This window comes from Colossoma macropomum, unplaced genomic scaffold, assembly GCF_904425465.1.
Source record: "Colossoma macropomum unplaced genomic scaffold, Colossoma_macropomum, whole genome shotgun sequence".
NCBI lineage: Eukaryota > Metazoa > Chordata > Actinopteri > Characiformes > Serrasalmidae > Colossoma > Colossoma macropomum.
In genome coordinates, this window is record NW_023494803.1 from 12,777,666 (window position 1) to 12,797,684 (window position 20,019).

General features: G+C 38.7%; 2 protein-coding genes across 2 annotated transcripts; both read left to right on the top strand.

Annotated features, from left to right (window-relative positions):
• The first annotated feature begins 6,350 nt into the window (after window positions 1-6,350).
• LOC118823564 (DELTA-stichotoxin-Hcr4a-like) lies at window positions 6,351-11,705 on the top strand. Its single transcript, XM_036593253.1, has 3 exons — window positions 6,351-6,429; window positions 9,466-9,638; window positions 10,889-11,705. The coding sequence occupies exons 2-3, from the start codon at window positions 9,469-9,471 to the stop codon at window positions 11,349-11,351; spliced, it is 633 nt and encodes a 210-aa protein (XP_036449146.1). The 5' UTR covers window positions 6,351-6,429; window positions 9,466-9,468; the 3' UTR covers window positions 11,352-11,705.
• Window positions 11,706-15,183: 3,478 nt separating this feature from the next.
• On the top strand, window positions 15,184-19,782 carry LOC118823567 (bryoporin-like). Its single transcript, XM_036593256.1, has 3 exons — window positions 15,184-15,275; window positions 17,488-17,630; window positions 18,137-19,782. The coding sequence occupies exons 2-3, from the start codon at window positions 17,491-17,493 to the stop codon at window positions 18,546-18,548; spliced, it is 552 nt and encodes a 183-aa protein (XP_036449149.1). The 5' UTR covers window positions 15,184-15,275; window positions 17,488-17,490; the 3' UTR covers window positions 18,549-19,782.
• Window positions 19,783-20,019: the final 237 nt, after the last annotated feature.

The following is a 20,019-nucleotide window of genomic DNA, read 5'->3' on the forward strand; positions in this document are numbered from 1 at the left end:
AACATGTCCGCCTTATGCTAATTGTTTATTTTTGCTCATAATAACCAACAGAATGATTAGTCCAGGGTCTCCTGAAAATGACAATATATGGCATGTGTGACTGTCACATATAAATGCATTATAATTGCAATTGTAATTGTAACTGACCCAAAAAATACCTAAAAAAATCTCCAAAATTGTAGGTCTCTAAGGGCTAGGAGTGAAGAACACGTGCATTAATCTGGGTGTGGTGAATCTCTGTTAAATCATCACTGTATAACACTCACTCATTGCATTGCAATTTAAAAATGTATAATAAAAACAGGTAGTAAATAATAATAATCACCATTAAAATCAGTCACTGTGGTCTGTATTCATTCCAAGGCCACAATATTGTTATTGAAATTTGTGGTATTTAAATGCTTCTGAAAGAAACGTATATTTTTATGTCTGTGTGTTTACTAGCAGACTAATACCAGCATTTTATACACGCCTTGTTTTGTAAATGTTGTTGTTTTTATTGTTTTCTCTCTGCACTCGGCATCTTGTGACACTTCAGAAACCTCAGAATGACCTGCTAACATGACCACACCGCAAAAGAAGGGCGAATGTCTGCGAACAGAGACGCAGGGTGAGAGAGAGAGAGATAGAGAGAGAGAGAGAGAGAGAGTAGGTGAATGTAACAGGGTGCCATCCTTCAGCTAAACAGGATGTCTGAGGTTAAGTTTTTCTATGAAACTGAAGTAGATGGATCTGGTTTGTAGTCTGAAATTTCCTGCTGACAGACTCTAGAGAACATCTGTGGCTTCTTTTCTCATGTGACAGATCTTTGCTCAGTGTTAAAGTTCTTTAGTCGTTTAGTGTTTGTGTCTCTTTAAATCCTTTTACAATAATAATAATAATAATAATAATACATACATACATACATACATGCATCATCTAAACCGCTTATCCTTCTGGGTCGCGGTGTGGTGCTGGAGCTGTCACTGGGCGGAAGGCAGGATACACCCTGGACAGGTCGCCAGTCCATCGCAGGGCAGACAGACAGACATACACAGTCACACTCACACCTAGGGGCAATTCAGCATGTCCAATCCGTCTGACTGCATGTTTTTGGACTGTGGGAGGAAACCGGAGTACCCTGAGGAAACCCACGCAGACAAGGGGAGAACAGGCAAACTCCACACAGAAACGACCCTAGCCAAAAAGCACAAGATAAAAGTATAAATAAAAATACTATAAAAATGCAACCAACAAGAAAGTCAAGAGTCAAGAAGCTTTTATTGTCATTCCATCTCTTTACAAATACAAGTGGAGTGAAATTACGTTCCTCCAGGACCAACATGGTGCAACATGGATCAAAATAATACAGTACAAAGTGCAAACGTGCAGATGTAAGAGTGCAAACATTAAACTAGAAACAATACAAGAAATCTAATAAATAAAACAGACAGACACAGTAAACAGACAGCACTCATTTCTGAACATGAGGTAGTGAGTATAAGATGCAGAGATATTTAACATGCTATGATATGTAGGTATACGCAGCCAGATTATAACATACATGAGTACAGCAGTTACTGAGGAAGAAATATACAGTACTTGAGCAGAATACAGTATTAGCAGCAATGTTTTGGATAGTGCAAGTAGGTTCGAGTGAGAGCATCAAAAGAGGTGTGTGAGTGTAGAGTGTGTGTGTGAGGGGGTTTTCAGATTAGTCCTTGTGAGTTTAATAATCTGACTGCTTGAGGGACAAAGCTGTTGCAGAGTCTGGCAGTGATGGCACGAATGCTCCGGTACCTTCTGCCAGACGGCAACAGTGAAAAAAGTCCGTGTGAGGGATGGATGGGGTCGTCCACAATGCTGGTGGCTTTGCAGATGCAGCGTGTGGTGTAGATGTCCATGATGGAGGGAAGAGAGACCCCAGTGATCTTCTCAGCTGTCCTCACTATTCACTGTAGGGTCTTGCGGTCGGAGGCATTGCAATTCCCAAACCAGGCGACGATGCAGCTGCTCAAGATCCTCTCCACAGTCCCCCTGTAGAGCAAGGAGAGGATGGGAGGGGGAAGATGAGCTTTCTTCAGTCTCACCAGGAAGTAGAGGCGCTGCTGGGCTCTCTTGGCTATGGAGTTGGTGTTGAAGGACCAGGTGAGGTTCTCTGTAATATGAACACCGAGGAACTTGATGCTGAGAGATGATGGTGTTGAATGCTGAACTGAAGTGTTCTGACATAGATGTCTTTATTGTTCAGGTGGGTGAGAGCCAGGAGGAGTGTGGTGGAGATGACATCATCTCTTCAGCAGTTGGGGCGATATGCAAATTGCTGTGGGTCCAGTGAAGGGGGAAGCTGGTCTTTGATGTGCCTCATGACAAGCTTCTCGAAGCACTTAATGATGATAGGAGCAAGCGCAACGGGATGGTAGTCATTGAGGCAGGACACTGGAGACTTCTACAGCACAGGGATGATGGTGGTCTCCATGAGAACATCTGCCAGCTGTTCAGCGCATCCTCGGAGCACTCTGCCAGGTATGCTGTCTGATCCTGGGGTTTTTCGTGGGTTGAGTTCTCGGCACATCAACAGTGGACAGACACAGTACCTGTTCATTTAGAGGAGGTGTGGTTTTCCTCACCGTCGTGCAGTTCTGTGCTTCAAATCAAGCATAGAAGTTATTAAGCGCATCTGAAAGGGAGGCATCACTGTCACAAGCAGGTGGAGTTGTCTTGTAGTTGGTGATGGCCTGGATGCCCTGCCACATGCGCTGTGTGTCAGCAATGTCTTGAAAATGTTCATGGAATTTCTTTGCATAGGCGCACTTTGCCTCTCTGATGGCCTGGGAAAGCTTGGCTCTTGCTGTTCTGAGGCCTGCCTTATCCCCTGACTTGAAGGCCTTTTCATGGGTTCTCAGCAGCATGCCCACCTCTGCAGTCCTCCATGGCTTCTGGTTGGGGTGTGTTGTGATGAGTTTGGAGAAAGTAACTTCATCAATGCACTTGCTCATGTAGCTAGTGACTGATTCTGTATACTTCTCCAGGTTGATGGAGTCTCCGGAAGTTGCTGCTTCTATGAACATCTCCCAATCAGTGTGCTCAAAACAGTCCTGAAGAGTAGAGATAGCTCCTGTGGGCCAGGTTCTCACTTGCTTCTGGTCCGGTTTGGCATGTCTGATAGACGGTCTGTATGCTTGCATGAGTATCACAGTGATGTGGTCTGTGTAAACGTAGTGGGGGTGGGGCTTGGCCCTGTTTGTGCCTGGGATGTTTATGTAAACAAGATCCAGCATGTTAGCCACCCGGGTTGCAAAGTTCACATGCTGGTGGAATTTAGGGAGCACTGACTTCAGATTAGGATGGTTGAAATTTCCACCAACAATAAACAGTCCATCTGGTTGTATGTTTTGGAGATCACTGATAGCGCTGTACAGCTCGTTCAGTGCGGCGTTAGCATTAGCACTAGGAGCTATGTACACCGTAGTCGGCTCCCTTGGCAAATAAAAAGGCCTGGCTCTGACAATTGCAAACTCCGCCAGCAGTGAGCAGTGACTAGAGACTAGCGCTGCATTTTTACACCATGTAGTGTTGATGTAAACATACAGGCCGCACCTTAGGTCTTATCGCACAGTTCAACATTTCTGTCCTCCTGGATAGTAATAGTAATATTCCAGTAAAAACAAAGGAAACAATAAAAATATAGTTAAACACTAAAGTAAAGAAACATGGGCCTTATTCACCAACCATTCTTAAGAAGAAATTTCTTCTTAAACCAACTTACACAGTTTTGACGAAGATTCTGACATTCACCAATGTTTTCTTATTTGGGGTTTGTTCTTAGGTAAGAACAGAAGCTACACACACTTAAGAGCACAAAGGTAAAAACAGTTCTGCGCTTTAAGAACACATCATGAGTCTGACGTAGACTTTTTTCATTTTTAAATAAAAAAAAAATTAAAATGGACAAACAGACAGACTTCCACATTGGCAAAGGAGTTAGACAAGGTTGCCCACTGTCTCCATTATTGTTTAACCTGTATGCAGAATATATGATGAGAGAAGCAGGACTGGAGAAGGATGATGAAGGATTCAGGATTGGTGGAAAAACGTCATGATACAACAGTTGGTCCCTTGCAATCTGATTGGTTGAGAAGCATAACCATGCTCATATTTGTGATAGCAGCACAGCCTTTTTACACCAAAACTGTATCACTCTGCTGACGCATTATCACGTAATGAGTGACATATTGCTAGGTAGCAATAAGCTTTATGCACACAAACCTTAGTTGTTTTGTATTTGTGCTTATACAAAAATGAGAAATTAATCAAATGGATGACTTTAAAATGAATCTGCCATTACCATTTGGAATTGTTACAATTGCATAGCAACAACTAGTTTGTTTTGGAACTACTTTTTGGTGGAAGGCATTGTCAGTATTAAATCACATTCAGTATGAAATCCAGGGCGTCTTTGATTTATATATAAACTTTTGTATAAAAACAACAGAATACTCAAGGTTATGTCATCACAGCTGTGATGTTGTTCATGATAGCACACTCCCTTTTATGTTCCACTACTTAAATAACCTTCAATGTATAAGGAAGGTTAAAGAACAGATTGTAAAACTCAGTATGAACAAGACAAAGGTTATGACGACAGGAAAGACAGCTAACTTCAATCACTAATGGATAAGATGTGGAAAAGGTGGACAGCTTTTGCCTACTCAGATTAACTATTAACAACGGAGGATCCAGCACTCAATAAACACAACACAGATTGACAGTCAGTAAAACAAAGATAAAGGAGCTTGAAAAGATCTTTGAGTGCAACGAATTGCCCCTACAAGATCAGCGTTGTCCAGGCTGTGGTCTTCTCTGTGGTTCTGTAAGGACGTGAAAGCTGGACAATAAACAAGCAAGACAGATCAAAGACCTTTGAACGTTGGCATAACCTTGGAGTTGTGAAAGTTATATTAATTAAAGTTTTTATTGCATTCTAATAAAATTGTAATAAAAATTATAACCCAGAACGTGTCACATTTCAAAAGTGGTTATGAGATTTTATCTATTTATAAACATGTATACACTATAGGGACAAAAGTATTGGGACAAACTTTGTAATCATTGAGTTCAAGTGTTCAAGTGCCAGGCTCTCTCTTCCAACATTATATAGATAGATAGATAGATAGATAGACAGACAGACAGATACATAGATAGAAAGATAGAAAGATAGATAGATAGATAGATAGAAAGAACTTTATTGATCCCGAAGGGAAACTGCAGTGTTACAGTGGCAAAACATATACTTACACATAAACTTGCATATATTAGGCAGAAATAAAAAATAGGAAAAAATCGATGTCTGATCTAACAAATGCTCTTCTGGATGAATGCGTGTGGAGCTCCAATATCAGCATATGAACTCAAAGTGCAAACATTCAGTTTTAATTTAAAGGTATTTACATCTAAATTGGCCCATTTTAGGGTGTCAAAAGTAACTGGAAACTCTCTGCTCTGCTGTTACATGGCCAGGTGGGTTTTTTCTCATTATATCACTTACATGTAAGCAGATAAAATAACTAGGAACGATTTCAAGTGTGGGACTTGCATTTGGAGTTTATTGCTTTTAACTCTCAGCTTCACTGCTCAGGGTGACTACAAAGGGTTTAGCACAAGATGTAAACCACTATTAAACCACAAAAGCAGAAAGACCAGATTACAGTTCTGGAATAACATCTAATGGACAGAAGACATCATGATTAATGTGTACCAGAATGATGGGAGAAAAAGAGTATAAAGAAGGAAAGGAACTGCTCATGATCCAAAGCATATTACCTCATCAGTCCAGCATGGTGGAGGTAGTGTTATGGTATGGGCATGTATGGCTGCCACTGAAACTGGTTCACTTGTATATATTGATGATGTGACTGCTGATGGAAGCAGCTGGATGAATTCTGAAGTGTATAGAGCTCTATCATCTGCTCAGATTTAGCCAAAAACACGATGAAAGCTTTAAGTGCTGTTTATCTGATGGGGACAGTTTTGGTGTCTACCATGTCTTCCAGGTGGTTGTTAGGAGCCCCATTTTCTCTGTAGCTTTATACTATTTTTTGAACTCCAGTTTTGGAAACAGAGTTTAATAAATGCAAGGATGGTCTCTGACCTTTTGACCATACTGTACTTTTCTTTTGTACAATTGTGATGGGTTGACACTATTTTCAAAGAAAATCTGACCATGTCCACGTAGTTTGTCCTGTCTTCCTAAAGACTGTGAGTGTATTTTCATCTGCCTGCAGAGAGGTGTTTGTGGTGAACTGGGTGTGCTTGCAGGCATCTACAGCACATACAGATGCAGCAGAGTGGCAGACAATGGCAGGAAATGGGGCAGAAGTTCATGTAACTCGCATGTACACTTCAGTAAAGAGACACTGAGAGCTTCAGGCTGCAGGAGATCACACACAGGTAAGAGCTGAACCACATGCTAGTATTCAAAGAGGTTGGAAAAAAAGCAAAACAAAACAAAAAAAAAATTAAAAGAAGGGCAAGAAATTTAGTTAGCTTTTGGAATTTTTTTAATAATTAGAATATAAATAATTTGGTGTAATGCATGCTGTATATAGTCATGCATTACAGTAACATCACAGCAACACCTTACAGTATAAGTTCTTGTAATGACATTACAGTTACTGATGTACTGACTTCAGAATTATGTTACTAGCATCAAACATGGCTAACATAGTACATCTATCTATCTATCTATCTATACATACATATATATATATATATATATATATATATATATATATATATATATATATATATATATCCATTAGCATTGGCATAGTCTTGGTCAAACTTTATATTGTAACTGGAAGCAGTGGTGAAGTTATTCTCTTCTATCTCATTCAGAATCACCACTTAGTCATCTGAACATAAACTTAACTTTATTGAATGAAAACATAGTAATAATTCTGATCTCTTCTCAGGGGAGATCAGAGAGGGAGATCACTTTTAACCAAATGTAAATTTAAATCTGACAAGTATTGTTGACTATTTGCAAAAATTAAACATTAAATTTATCTTGAGTATATTGGCTGTTCTAGCAAAATGTATTTTTTATATTTGTTTTATGTTATCATGTAAAATATTATTTAATTGTTATGCTAGTTATGTTTATACCTTTACTGCAAGCATAAAAAACAAAAATGAAGGAAGTGCAACAGTGAACATGTAACTCTGAGCTTCACCTGTGTGGGAACTGAAAATGAGTAACTACCACTCTGTGCTGTTTGTTCAGGAGTCTTTTCAAATGAAGCTTTGAAGACCAACAGTTTACATCATCACTCAGAGACTAAACACATTGATTATGAAACTCAACCTGTTGGCTGAGCCAGTACTCCAGAGCCTTCCTCTCTTCAGCCTGACATGCAGCACTCCCAAATCGCTTCCAAATCAGCCTTCATATTAGGGGAACACCTGATGCAGAGAAAGGACTGCTTTATTCTGTTTATTCTGCTTTTGCTGATACTCAGTGTTAATTCAGCTTCAAATTCTCTCACACAAAATCATCAAACTTGACTGGTCTCAACAACAATTTCCGAGTTCTCCTCCTGGAGGCTTTAATGTAATGAGGATCAATCAAACACGACATACTAGGTTAGGGTCAAAACCAGACAGAGGCTACTAACAATCATTAGAGACATTAAAGGGATAGTTGAGGGCCAAACAGAGGTCAAAACTGAAAGGCAAAACATGAGAAAAAGTAGACCAAGCCAAAAAGGGCAAAGACAAAAAGGAGGTCAAAAAACAAGTCACGTCAAACACAGAGTAGCACTTTGCACTAGAACAAACAGTGACAACACTTTGCAAATGAGTGAGCAAAGTGAACCAGTCTTTACAGGGTAGAGTTGATGACAGGTGTGGTTGGTTTGAATTCAAGTGACCATCAATTGATGCTCTCCTAGAGGATTCTGGGAGTCTGGATCAGTGTCCAGAGTGTTAATGACATATCTAGTCATGCTAATGAGTTTTCAGTAAATCCTCATTTTCAGTGCTGCCGAGTGTTGGGTAGGGAGTAAAAAAACAATACAATTACAGTTAATTAAAAAATAAAAGTTCAGTCTTAGAAGTTGGTTGCATTTTCTGCTTTTTCACAACAGGACTGACTCAGACTGCCAGTTTTGCTTTGAAATCAGTGCCAATGCAGCATATTTTTACAAGGTACCACTTTACAATAAGTCTACCACTATAAATCGTTCATGAATGAGTATGGAAGTAGTTTCTTAATGATCTAACTAATGCCTTCATTCTTCCAATGCTGCCTTAACAGCTAATAATTCTTGGTAACCAACATCATTGTTTCGTTCGGTAGGAGTGAGTTTTCTAGAGTAAAAAGCACATGGGTACATTTTCACGAGCATGTTGTGGTGTTGTGACAGCCCCTATCCTTGTGTTGGATGCATCCACTTGTACAGTAAAAAGGTAGGGTGGCGTCTGGATGTTTCAGGATGGGGCAGTAGTAAATCTGGACTTTAGTTGCTTAAAGGTACTATCAGCGACCTCATTCCACTTTAGGGATCTGGGTTTTCCCTGTAATAATGATGTCAAGGGGGCCGCAATTGAGTTAAATTAGAAAACCCTAAAAACCTTTGTAATTCTTTGACAGAGCAAGGAACTGGCCAGTCTGTAACAGCTTTCACTTTGTTAGCATCCATATGTACCCCCTGAGCACTGATGATGTAACCCAGAAAGGAAATCAAGGATTTGTGTAACTCGCATTTCTCCAACTTTGCATGTCACAAAGCCCTTAATTGCTGAATGATTGGAACACAGTGGGGGCGTTTACGAGCCCGTATGGCATTATTGTATATTCATCGTGTCCATTATAGTGACAAAAGTCGTTTTCCATTCATCCCCTTCACAAATGTGAATTAAGTTATAGGCACTATGGAGGTCCAATTTGGTGAAAACTGTGGCTTGGCAGACTTGTTCTGGGGTAGAAGCCTTTGAAAAAGAAAGAAATGGTACTATACAGAAATTGTACTATACAGTAATGGCATTCAAGCCCTGATAATTAATGCATGGTATCAACCCAAAATCTTTTTTTCTCAATAATAAACTCCTGCAGTTGGGGAAGTACAGGGATGGATGTATCCCCTTTCTAAGACTTGAAACAACAAAAATTGTTTTTCACTGGTCAACCAACCATCTTTAAAAACACAAACAAACAGTAGAGGTTATTCATATTCAATTTCTCCAGTTTATACATCAGTATGCATGTATTTTGTTTTACAAAGTTAAACACTGTTATAATAACGATAATCATATTGAAAGTGAAAAGGTTCATACATCTCTCATCTGCTGTGGTTTTCTATCATACAGCATGTTAGAACCGTTGTGCTTCTCAGAAAAACATCATTAGATATTAATGATTGTGTTTGGAACATGCGTTAATGTCATATTTAATGATTTATGGGGCATGTATTTCACCCTAAACAGGCAATGAATCCTGCAACCGTTGCAAAAGTAGCATCAGCAGCATCAGCTGTTTTTGCTGGCGCGTCCCTGTTCGGCACCGGTGTTGAGCAAATATCCCGCAGAATAGACACAAGCAGAAATGTCACCATTCAGATCACCAATTACAGTGATGAATTCACCTTAACAAATCCAAGGTAAGAACAAATGCATGTTGTCACCGAGTGTCAGACTGAAATGGGCTTCTGTGTTATTGACTTGCAGAACTTACTGTCACTGGAAATATCCCAGGTGTGGTTGGTAGGATTCTGCTTGGTGGTTGCTATGGTATCACAGATAGTTGCTTTGTTTTGGTGTTCCAACTGGTTGTTAGGGTGTTGCTAGGTGGTTATTATGGTGTGCCAGGTGGTGACTAGGGTTGTTTCTAGGTGGTTGCTAATGAATCCCAGGTGGATGCTAGGGGGTTGCAGGTGGTTGCCTTGGTATACCAGGTGGTTGCTAAAGTGCTGCTAGGTGGCTGCTACGGAATCACAGATTGTTACTAGGGTTTTGTACCAATGGCATCTGAGATGACTTCTAGGGTGCTGCTAACCAGGTAGTGCTAATGAATTCCAGGTGGTTGCTAGGGGGTTGTGTTGGTTTCCCAGATCGTTTCTAGAATGTTGGTAGGGGGTTGTTCAGTTTGATTTGCATCCTGAATCAGTTTGCAGTACAGAACAGTCTTACTGCAGAGATGTGAGCTGGCTGAAATCCCGCAGGAGGTGAAGAACCATGCGAAAAGCAAATCCAGTAGTGCTGTTGTTAAGATACCCTTATTAGTCCCACAACAGGGAAATTTCACCTGCACAACCTAACCCATCCATGCAGTGAAACACCACATATACACTAGTAAACACACATTAGGGTGCAGTGAGCACACTTGCCCAGAGTGGTGGGCAGCCCTATCCGCAGCCCCCACTGGGGGTTAGGTGCCTTACTCAAGGGCACCTCAGTCACGTACTGTCAGCTCAGGGGATCGAACCGGTGACCTTCAGGTCACAAGTAATAAGCTTGCTGAAAAAAGCAGTGAATGTAATATTCATGCTTTATGTGAAACTTTATGAGCAGCCACCAGAACTTCCTACTCTCCTGATGCCAAACTGAAAATAAGTTCACAATTCTTTATAAATTAAATTAATAATAATGAAATAAGAAACAATAAGAAGAATAAGGACACTTTGTAGGTTGGTCACACGCATATCAAAGATGAACTGATTTTGCTGTAGCACAAAGGAAAGGAACTGACACCTAAAATCATCATACTGCTCAGAATCTTATTATACTTGTGAATTTGTGTATTGTATACTTTCCCTTAATGTCCCTCAGCCTCACACTGTCTGTCTGCCTGTTACCTGCTACAGATCTGTATTCTACACTATGATTTATTATCTTTCTTTCCATATACCAGGACCCACAACATCAGTGGCTGCTGTTACCATCCTCCACAACCTACCATTGCAACAAAGACGCAAGAAACATGCTCATTTTCCAAAACTTCATATGCAGCCTGTGGTTCTGTTGGAGTCTTGACGTATCAAATCCGCAGGAATGAAACAGACCATGTTGGCGAACTGGCCATCATGTTCTCTGTGCCTTATGACTACAACGTTTATGAAAACTGGTTCGCTCTTGGCATATTTGAAGCAAATATTCCATGTGATTATGATCTATTCAAGAAGATGTATTATGATAATGTTGTTGATGATGGTCCATTCACCAGAGACAAAGGTGCAGGGGGTGTCATAACATATTCTGGAAAAGGAGCTCTGGTGAAGGGAACAATGTCTGCTTTTGGCCAATCGATTATTAAGGTTGAATTGTGGGATGAGGATCTTGCCAAGGATCGTACCAAAACTGAACAGGCAAACTGACCCATGTCAGTACAGTGCAAAAGTCTTAGGCTATCTAAGTCCAGCATTAACAGTTACCATCCAATATGTAGTTTATCTAATCAGTCCTTCATTAAATTAAATCAGGTGATGAATTGAACAAATCTATGTGACGAACCAAACCTGTGTTCTTCTAACTGTCTTCATCTAACCTGTATATTCATAACTGTACTGACAAAAGCATGTTCCTTCTACTGTATTTATGTTTATTCATATTGATTTTGAATAGTATTACAAAAGCAGAATACTTTGTGTAGTTCTGCTCAACATGTTTATATTTATGAAAAGCACTATGGATCCTGAATACGGTCTCTTTCTGGTCTTTTCTCTGCCTGTTGTGACTCTTTCTCTTAAACATTGCTTGATGTTTACTGAGAGACATTATTAAAGAGATATTAATAAACTGCTTGCTGTTTTCTTCATTATGAGTTATTGAGTATCTGTGTACATGGTCATCACCAGTGTGAGGACACTGAGGTCCAGACCTTGATAGTTTCTAAAGGAATCATGAGATTCAGTGTGGAAACAGTGACGCTCTGATAGTGAGACAGCTACATTACACAGAGTGACTCTGACTTCCTAAAATGTTTAAGTGTGCAGCAACACACTGTAGGCCAACATATGACATCACTAGGATATAAATATGAGCTTTCATGAGGGCAGTTACAGAATAAGTTTCTAAGCAGCTTATTCTTCTGGGTCACTTGTACGTTTCATCCATTAAAAACTAATAAACCAAATAAATAAATAAACTGGAGTGACATTCTAATTGCTAGCGACTAGTGATTTTTTTCACCTGGCTCATAAAGAATAAGGGAGAAAAAACACCAAAAACTGCTTTAAAAGTTTGTTTAACATGCCAAGTGCTAGCCTTTTTAATACTGCAGTGAAAAAGAAATCGTAAGTAAGATTTTTGTTGACGATTTTAATGGTTGAAATTGAGCAAGTGATGCTAGAAATATTTTTTTAGCTCCTTTTAGTATATTATGTAAGAGGTAAACTCACTACTCATTACTTTATTTCTGAGTTCCTCTCTAAAACACAAACATATCTGTACCAGTCTTTTAGGTAAACAGACACATGCTAACAGTAAGTTAGCTCAGTTAACTTTACTAGCCTAACCTTTTTTCAGCTTGTATCTTTCAGTTTCAAAGCAACCTGTCTGTGAAGAGGTCGTAAACAAATGCCAGGAATGATAAATGGTGCTTAGTAGTGCTCTGCTACATGACACTAGGCAATGCTGTCCAGTGTGTGACAGCCTTCATGCTGTTTGAGAAAAAACATGACTCACCTTCCTCCGATGCTAATTGCACTTCTCAGCTGCCAAACTCCCAGAATACCCCGGGAGTTGATGTGACTCTGACCTCTCAGGCATCAGACTATCATACAACCCCATTTCCAAAAACATTTGGGATGCTGTGCAAAATGTAAATAAAAACAAAATGCAATGATGTGGAAATGATTAAAACCCTATATTTCATTAAAAATAGTACAAAGACAACATATCAAATGTTAAAACTAAGAAATATTATTGTTTTTTGTAAAATATTTGCCCATTTTGAATTTAATACCAACAACACGTTCCAAAAAAGTTGGGACAGGGGCAACAAAAGGCTGGTAAAGTTGTGTAATCCTTTAAAAAAACACCTGGTGGTTGATTGGCAATAGGTCAGTAACATGATTGGGTAAAAAAGAGCATCCCAGAGAGTCTTTCAGAAGTAAAGATGAGGAGGGGTTCACCACTCTGTGAAAGACTGCACAAGCAATCAGTGCAACAATTCAAAAATAACGTTTCTCAACATAAAACAGCAAAGAACTTTTGACTTTCATCATCTACAGTGCATAAAAACAATAAAAGATTCAGTGAATCTAGAGAAATCTCTGTATGCAAGGGACAAGGCCAAAAACAGTATTTGCTGGCCATGATCTTTGGGCCCTTAGGTGGCAGTGCATTAACAACAGACATGATTTTCTAGTGGAAATCACTGCATGGGCTCAGGAACACTTCTGAAAACCACTTTCTGTGAAAACAGCTCATCGTTGCAACCACAAATGCAAGTTCAAGCTCTAAAACGCAAAGAAGAAACCATATATAAACAGGATCCAAAAATACTGCCACCTTCTCTGGGCCCAGGCTCATTTTAAATGGACTGAGGGGAAGTGGAAAAGTGTCCTGTGGTCTGACGAACCAACATTTGGAATTTTTTTTTTAGGACTTTATTTAACTGACAAAAATACAAAGACATTATTTGGCTATATTTTGGTTGATCAACTTAATTGTATTTTGTAAATCTAAACAATTTAGTTTAATTTGATGCCTGCAACACCCACTAAAAAAATTTGGAACGCAGGCAAAATAAGTTGGGTGGAATATTCAAGGTGAGGGTATCATGATTGTGTCGCATCCACCAAAGGCTCAGTCTTTATAGGTAAAACTGGGTTGTAGCTCAACCCTTTGTGCCAAACATCATGAGAGAATTGTCAAACAGGTCAAAAAGAAGATTTTTCAATGCAAGTTTGCAAAGAATTTAGGTCTTTCACCATCTACCATACATAATATGGTGAAAAGATTCAGGGAATCTGGAGAAATCTCAGGCTGTGTAGAGCAAGGCCAGAAACCACTGTTAAATGTTGGGTGACCTTCAAGCCCTCAGACAGCATTGCATAAGACATGCTACTGTGCCACATGGGCTCGGGAGTTGTCACTTAACACAGTCTACCGCTGCATCAAGATGACATTAGTTTATTCAATTAATTTTGGGGCATTAAAATTGGGGGACAATTATAAATGTTTATAATTCATAAGCCATTCACACTGTTTGGATGTAGATGCATTCATATTAAAGGCAAAAGCTCTGAGCTCATATCCATTGTTTTATTTCACCTCCAATATGCTGTGATAGACAAAATAAAACAATAACTGTCATTGTCCAAATATATGTGCACCTGACTGTACAAGTTAATCATTTTTCAGCATGAAGAAAAAAGCAATAAACATATTTAAGGAAACATTACCCAGAAGCCTCAGCAGCTAGATCTAATCTCAGCTGTTTGAGTGTTCAGTGAGTCACTCTTTACTTTTATTCCAGCTTCCATTCGTTTCAGGAGACTCACTTTCAGTTTCTCAAAGAAATCTGCAGACACACCTCCAAAGTTCAGTCTTAGAAGTTGGTTGATCATTTTCTGAAGTGAGCAAACACATTCAGTGATGTTGAGGTCTGGACTCTGGGGTGGTCAGTCCATTGTTCAGCTTCTTTGTTTGATGTGTCGTCTCCTTTTCTCAGTGAGGCTTCTTTTTGAACAGCTACACATCCTGTCAGACCCACAGTGCTGAGTCATCTTCTCACAGTGGAAGGATGGACAGAAACACCTGTGGATGTTTTCAGATCTGAAGCAGCTTGATTTTCTTCTCTCTCTCAAAGATCAAAGCTTTAAGTGTTGTTTAACTGATGGGGGCAGTTTTGGTGTCTACCAGGTCTTCCAGGTGGTTGTTAGGAGTCACATTTTCTCTGTAGCTTTCAATCAGATTTTAAACTCCAGTTTTGAAACTTTACTTATTTTCATTTTGACTTTCTCCTCAATCTGCAATGTGGACAATCACATATCAAATCTACTCGCAAATTTCTTAATTTTAGATGTACCTAAGAAAGCTATTATGACTACACATTAAATAAACGTTGTGATGCATTGCCCCTTCCCAAAGTGAAACAGACTGTACGGTTTGTTCTGTCTTGCTAGAAGAGAGGTGTTTGTGGTGAGCTGAGTGTGTTTGTGAGCATCTACAGCACAAACAGATGCAGCAGAGTGCAGACAACGGCAGGAAATGGGGCAGAAGTTTATGTAACTCACATGTTCACTTCAGTATACAGACATTGAGAGCTTCAGGCTGCAGGAGATCACACACAGGTAAGAGCTGAAACACATGTAAAGTATTGAAAAAGCTAAAAATCTAAACAAAACCAAAAGCTTATGCTTACAGAGGGGAGCAAGAAATGTAGTTGCAGCTGTTAGTAGTTTGTTTCAAGAATATGTTTGAATGCAGTTGTTTAGTTGTACATAGTGAAAAGGCAAAGCTTAAGTTTATCAGGTCAGATAGTCATTTTTTTAGAATTCGTTTTGATTATTGCATAAAAAGTTTGGAGTAAAACTGTATAAAGTAATGTGTTATAGTAATATGACCGTTTAATACCGTCATGTGGTTGTAAAATGCATTACAGCATAAAATCTTGTAACCACACTATAGTTACTGACTTAAGGAGAGTAACAGTATTAGCATTACTCATATGTGTCTAGCAGAGCAACATCAATTACAGACCATGCATTCAAATTAGAAACTTCCTCTATATAGATTATCTTTGTATGTAATCTGTGCACACATATGATACAGCTTCTCGTTTTCAGTGCACCTTAGCGAACTGGGGGGGGGGGTCTTGGAGTGCACATAAAGCAACAACATTACTACTAATTGAAAAATAAAAGTTCAGTTTCAGAAGTTGGTTGCATTTTCAGCCTTTTCACAACAGGACTGATGAGACTGCTGGTTTTGCTTTGAAATACAGTCAATACAGCACAATTTTACTTTATAATACTACTAATCTGCATTAATGGTTTATGAAAGTAGTTTCTGAATGGTTATTATGGTAACACTTTCTATGAATGTCACATTTGTAAGCATCTATAAACACATTTATAACATGTTACAATGCATTCATAAGGCATTACAAACATGGTTATAAATATTTATAAAAATGAATTACACTGAATTACACTTTATAGTCATGTTTATTATACATTATGAATTGTTAATATAATGCGTTATAAGTAGTGTTAATAACATGATATGCTGTCAGTGCCAAAGAAGTCAGTCCCAGCTTGGAGAGTTTAAAGATAAACATAAAGTTTATTTACGTCCTGAGATTTCCAGTATTTCATTTCTCAGTGTTGGTGCTGTCAGGGCTTCAGTCCTGAATATTCAGATGCTTCATACAGGCTGTACAGCCCAGAGTTATTGCTACAATGTGCTTTTCTTAGCCAGCGCTCCCAGTTTAAACACTACATTACATCACTGCAAACCAAGTACCCATCAGCTCCCCTGAACCACCTCTGACATCACACTGAGCGTGAAGTCACTGTGGAGTGAAGGCCTGGAGAGGAAGAGGCGAGTGCTGTCACTGAAATTTGTTAGAATTAGAAACCTTCACTCTGTAACAACACTGTACTACAGTACAGTTATGCTAATTTCTGCTAGCATTCTATTGGATATGCAGTGTTGAGTTGGTGCCAAGCTAACGGTGGTGTACCTTTTGAGGTTTGTTCAAATCAATAACTATTAATATTCCCATTTCAAATGATTCATAAAACATTTATAGGGGTAGTTTTATTGTTAAGTGGTATTAGAAAAGTACAGCATTGTTCACAGAAATTTACAAATTGCACTTGTGTTTCTTTAATTTCCAGTCAAAACAGCCAATAAGCACAAATTATTGAAGATTCTGGAGATATTTGTGAGGAGATATCACATATAACAATATACTCTGACATAAAACAATAAAACTGTAAAATAGCAAAATATGCCTTGAAATAATTAAAGAATAAATGAGAAAATTAAGAAAACAATCAAAGCAAGCAACTAAGAACAATACAGTAAAATAAAGAGCAAAGTAATCCAATCCAGATTGAGAGAAGTAATTTGTAATGAATTACTTTTTTAAAAACCCATACACTGAATACAGTTAAGTGTTGAGTGATGTAATGCAACATAACTCAAGTTTTGCATGGATCTGCAGACTGTCCATCTTTTTTAAAGGAGAGCTTGCTTAGTCTGAAACGCCCACTGTATTAATTCAGTGATTTTTAACAACCAGTGATTAGAAAGGTAAAGATAAAAAACATGGATTAAATTTCCGCTTAATTTATGTGGCATTTGCAGTCTGAAAATTGATTTAATCGAGTGGCATGTAAGTGGGCTAATATTTTAAGAAATAGCTATAGTTTTTTTATGTACAGCATGTCTTGTGCTTTGAAGAAAAACATAATTAAACAAAAATGAACATTTATGGGCCACGTTTAAGGGACATGGCTAATGTTTTACGAGACATCATTTTTCCACTCTCAACAGGCAATGAATCCTGCAACAGCTGGATCAGTAGCATCAGCTGTTTTTACTGGCGCTGACCAAATATCCCGGGGCATAAAGACAAGCAGAAATGTCACTATTCAAATCACCAATTACAGCGATACATACATCTTAGCAAATCCAAGGTAAGAACAGATGAATGTTGTCAGTGAGTGTCTCTCAGACTGAACTAATTATCAGAGAGATTGTTGATAAAACCTGGAGGCACTTTAATAAAAACTGCAAAACGTAAAAAAAATAAAATAAAAATTAAAAAAAAAACTGGACAAAAGCATTTCCTGAAGAAACTGATTGAAAGTGATTGTTCAGTTTAAACAATTCTCAGAAGGCTGCTATGCTGTTGCTAGGTGGTTTCAAGGGTATTGCTAGGTGGTTGCTAGGCTGTTGCTAGGTGGTTGCTATGACATTACAGATGATTGCTAAACTATTGCCATGTGGTTGTTATGGTGTTCCAAGTGGTTACTAGTATGTTGCTAAGTGGTTACTATGGTATTCCAGGTGGTTACTGTGGTGTTGCTAGACGGTTGGTATTGTGTTCCAGGTGGTTGCTAGGGTTTTGCTAAGTGGTTGCTATGGTATCCAAGATATGAGTTTTACATTATGAAATATACTCTCTCTTTCTGCATAACAGGACCTACACCTTCAGTGGCTGCTGTCACCATCCTCCCCAACCTACCATCGCACAAAAGACACAAGAGATATGCTCGTTTTCCAAAATCTCATACACGGCCCGTGGTGCTGTCGGAGTCCTGACATACCAAATCCTCCAGAATGAAGAAGAACATGTCGGTGAACTGGCCATCATGTTCTCTGTGCCTTTTGACTACAACTTGTACAAAAACTGGTTTGCTCTTGGCATTTTTGATGCAGATATTCCATGTGATCTTAATCTGTTCAAGCGGATGTATTATGACATTGATGGTCCATTCACCAGAGCCAAAGGTACCGGGAGTATTATAAAACATAAAGACAGGCCACTGGTGAAGGGAACAATGTCTGCTTTTGGCCACTCGATTATTAAGGTTGAATTGTGGGATAACTAACAGTCTTGCTGCCTTTTACCAAACAGACCCAGGCCTGAAACAGTGCTGAAGTCCATCTAGTGTTAACAGTTACTATACTGTACATAGTTTATCTAATCAGTCCTTCATTCATTTATATCAGTTGATAGAATTGAACAAATCCACACTGCTGAGAGTTTGTGAAAAAAAATAGATGCCTAAAACTTTTGCAGAGGACTGTATATGATTTAAGTACTAATTAAATACTGGAAATCTGAGCCTTGATAAACTAGCATGTAAACCTCTTAATATACGTTGTGTAGTTCTGCTCTGCATGTTTATATTTTTAAAAAGCAATATAAATCTAGAATACTGTCTCTTTCAGGTCTCTTCTCTGTCATGACTCTTTCCTTTAAACATTTCCATTACTTACTGTTTACTCAGAGGCATTACTAAGAGATATTATTAAACTTGCTGCTGTTTTCTTCATTCTGAGTTATGAGTTATAGGGGGTCCCTGAAAATAAACTTATTATGACAATGTACTGTCATTGTTGAACTGCTTCACAGACAGTTGACAAGCTTCTGTCTTTGGTGTTCTTAACTAACTAAGGATGCAGCACTGCTCTGCCTCTAGGTGGCGCTGTAGCAGACTGGTTTAGCCATTTGGTCCGTCATAGTCTTGCAACTGTAACTCTGCCCAGAAGGTTTACAATATGCCGCAACATATTTGTAAATCTGAAAATAAAATGTGCACAATTCTCCCAAGAGTTTAGTGTAATGAGTGACTGTTCCTCAATTCGTAAAACCAACCTGTGTAAGATCTCAGTTAATGTGAGAAAGACAAACTAGAAAAGAGCACACAGAGTAGTGTGTATCCATATATGTATATAGATACACACTACTCTTTAACGTTTGTTTAATTATGTGTTCACTGATTTGCCTGTAGACTGCAAGTGACTGAGATTACAACATGAATGAGATTAAAAACCTATATAATTGTAGCTCTTGCTGGGCCTTCAGTGCAGTGAATTCAGTGAGAGTCTCATAGGACACCCATAGATATAAAGGCATATGCAAAAGTTAGGGGCACCTGGTCAAATTACATGTTGGGCTGAGTGTTGAAGTGAAAAGAAATGAACACTGTTCATCTCAGCAGTGTGGATTTGTTCAGTTCTATCAACTGATATAAATGAATGAAAGACTGATTAGATAAACTATGTTTATTAAAGTAAAAGCCATTTTGGAGCTGTTGATGGAAATATTTAATAAAACATTCCCTGATTAATAATCAATAAACTAAATATTGGCTAACTTGAGCATTTGGAGATCTCCTAAAAAAGGTAACATTGGGGAGCAGGCTATAGATGCATCTGGAATATCACCTCTAAAGGGGATGAACTCAATGAACTCTTGAACTCACAAAGAAACTGTACAAATTATAGCTACAAATTATAGCTGAAGTGAAGGGAATTGTATCAGATGACAGTATAAATTATGGCCGAAGTGAAACT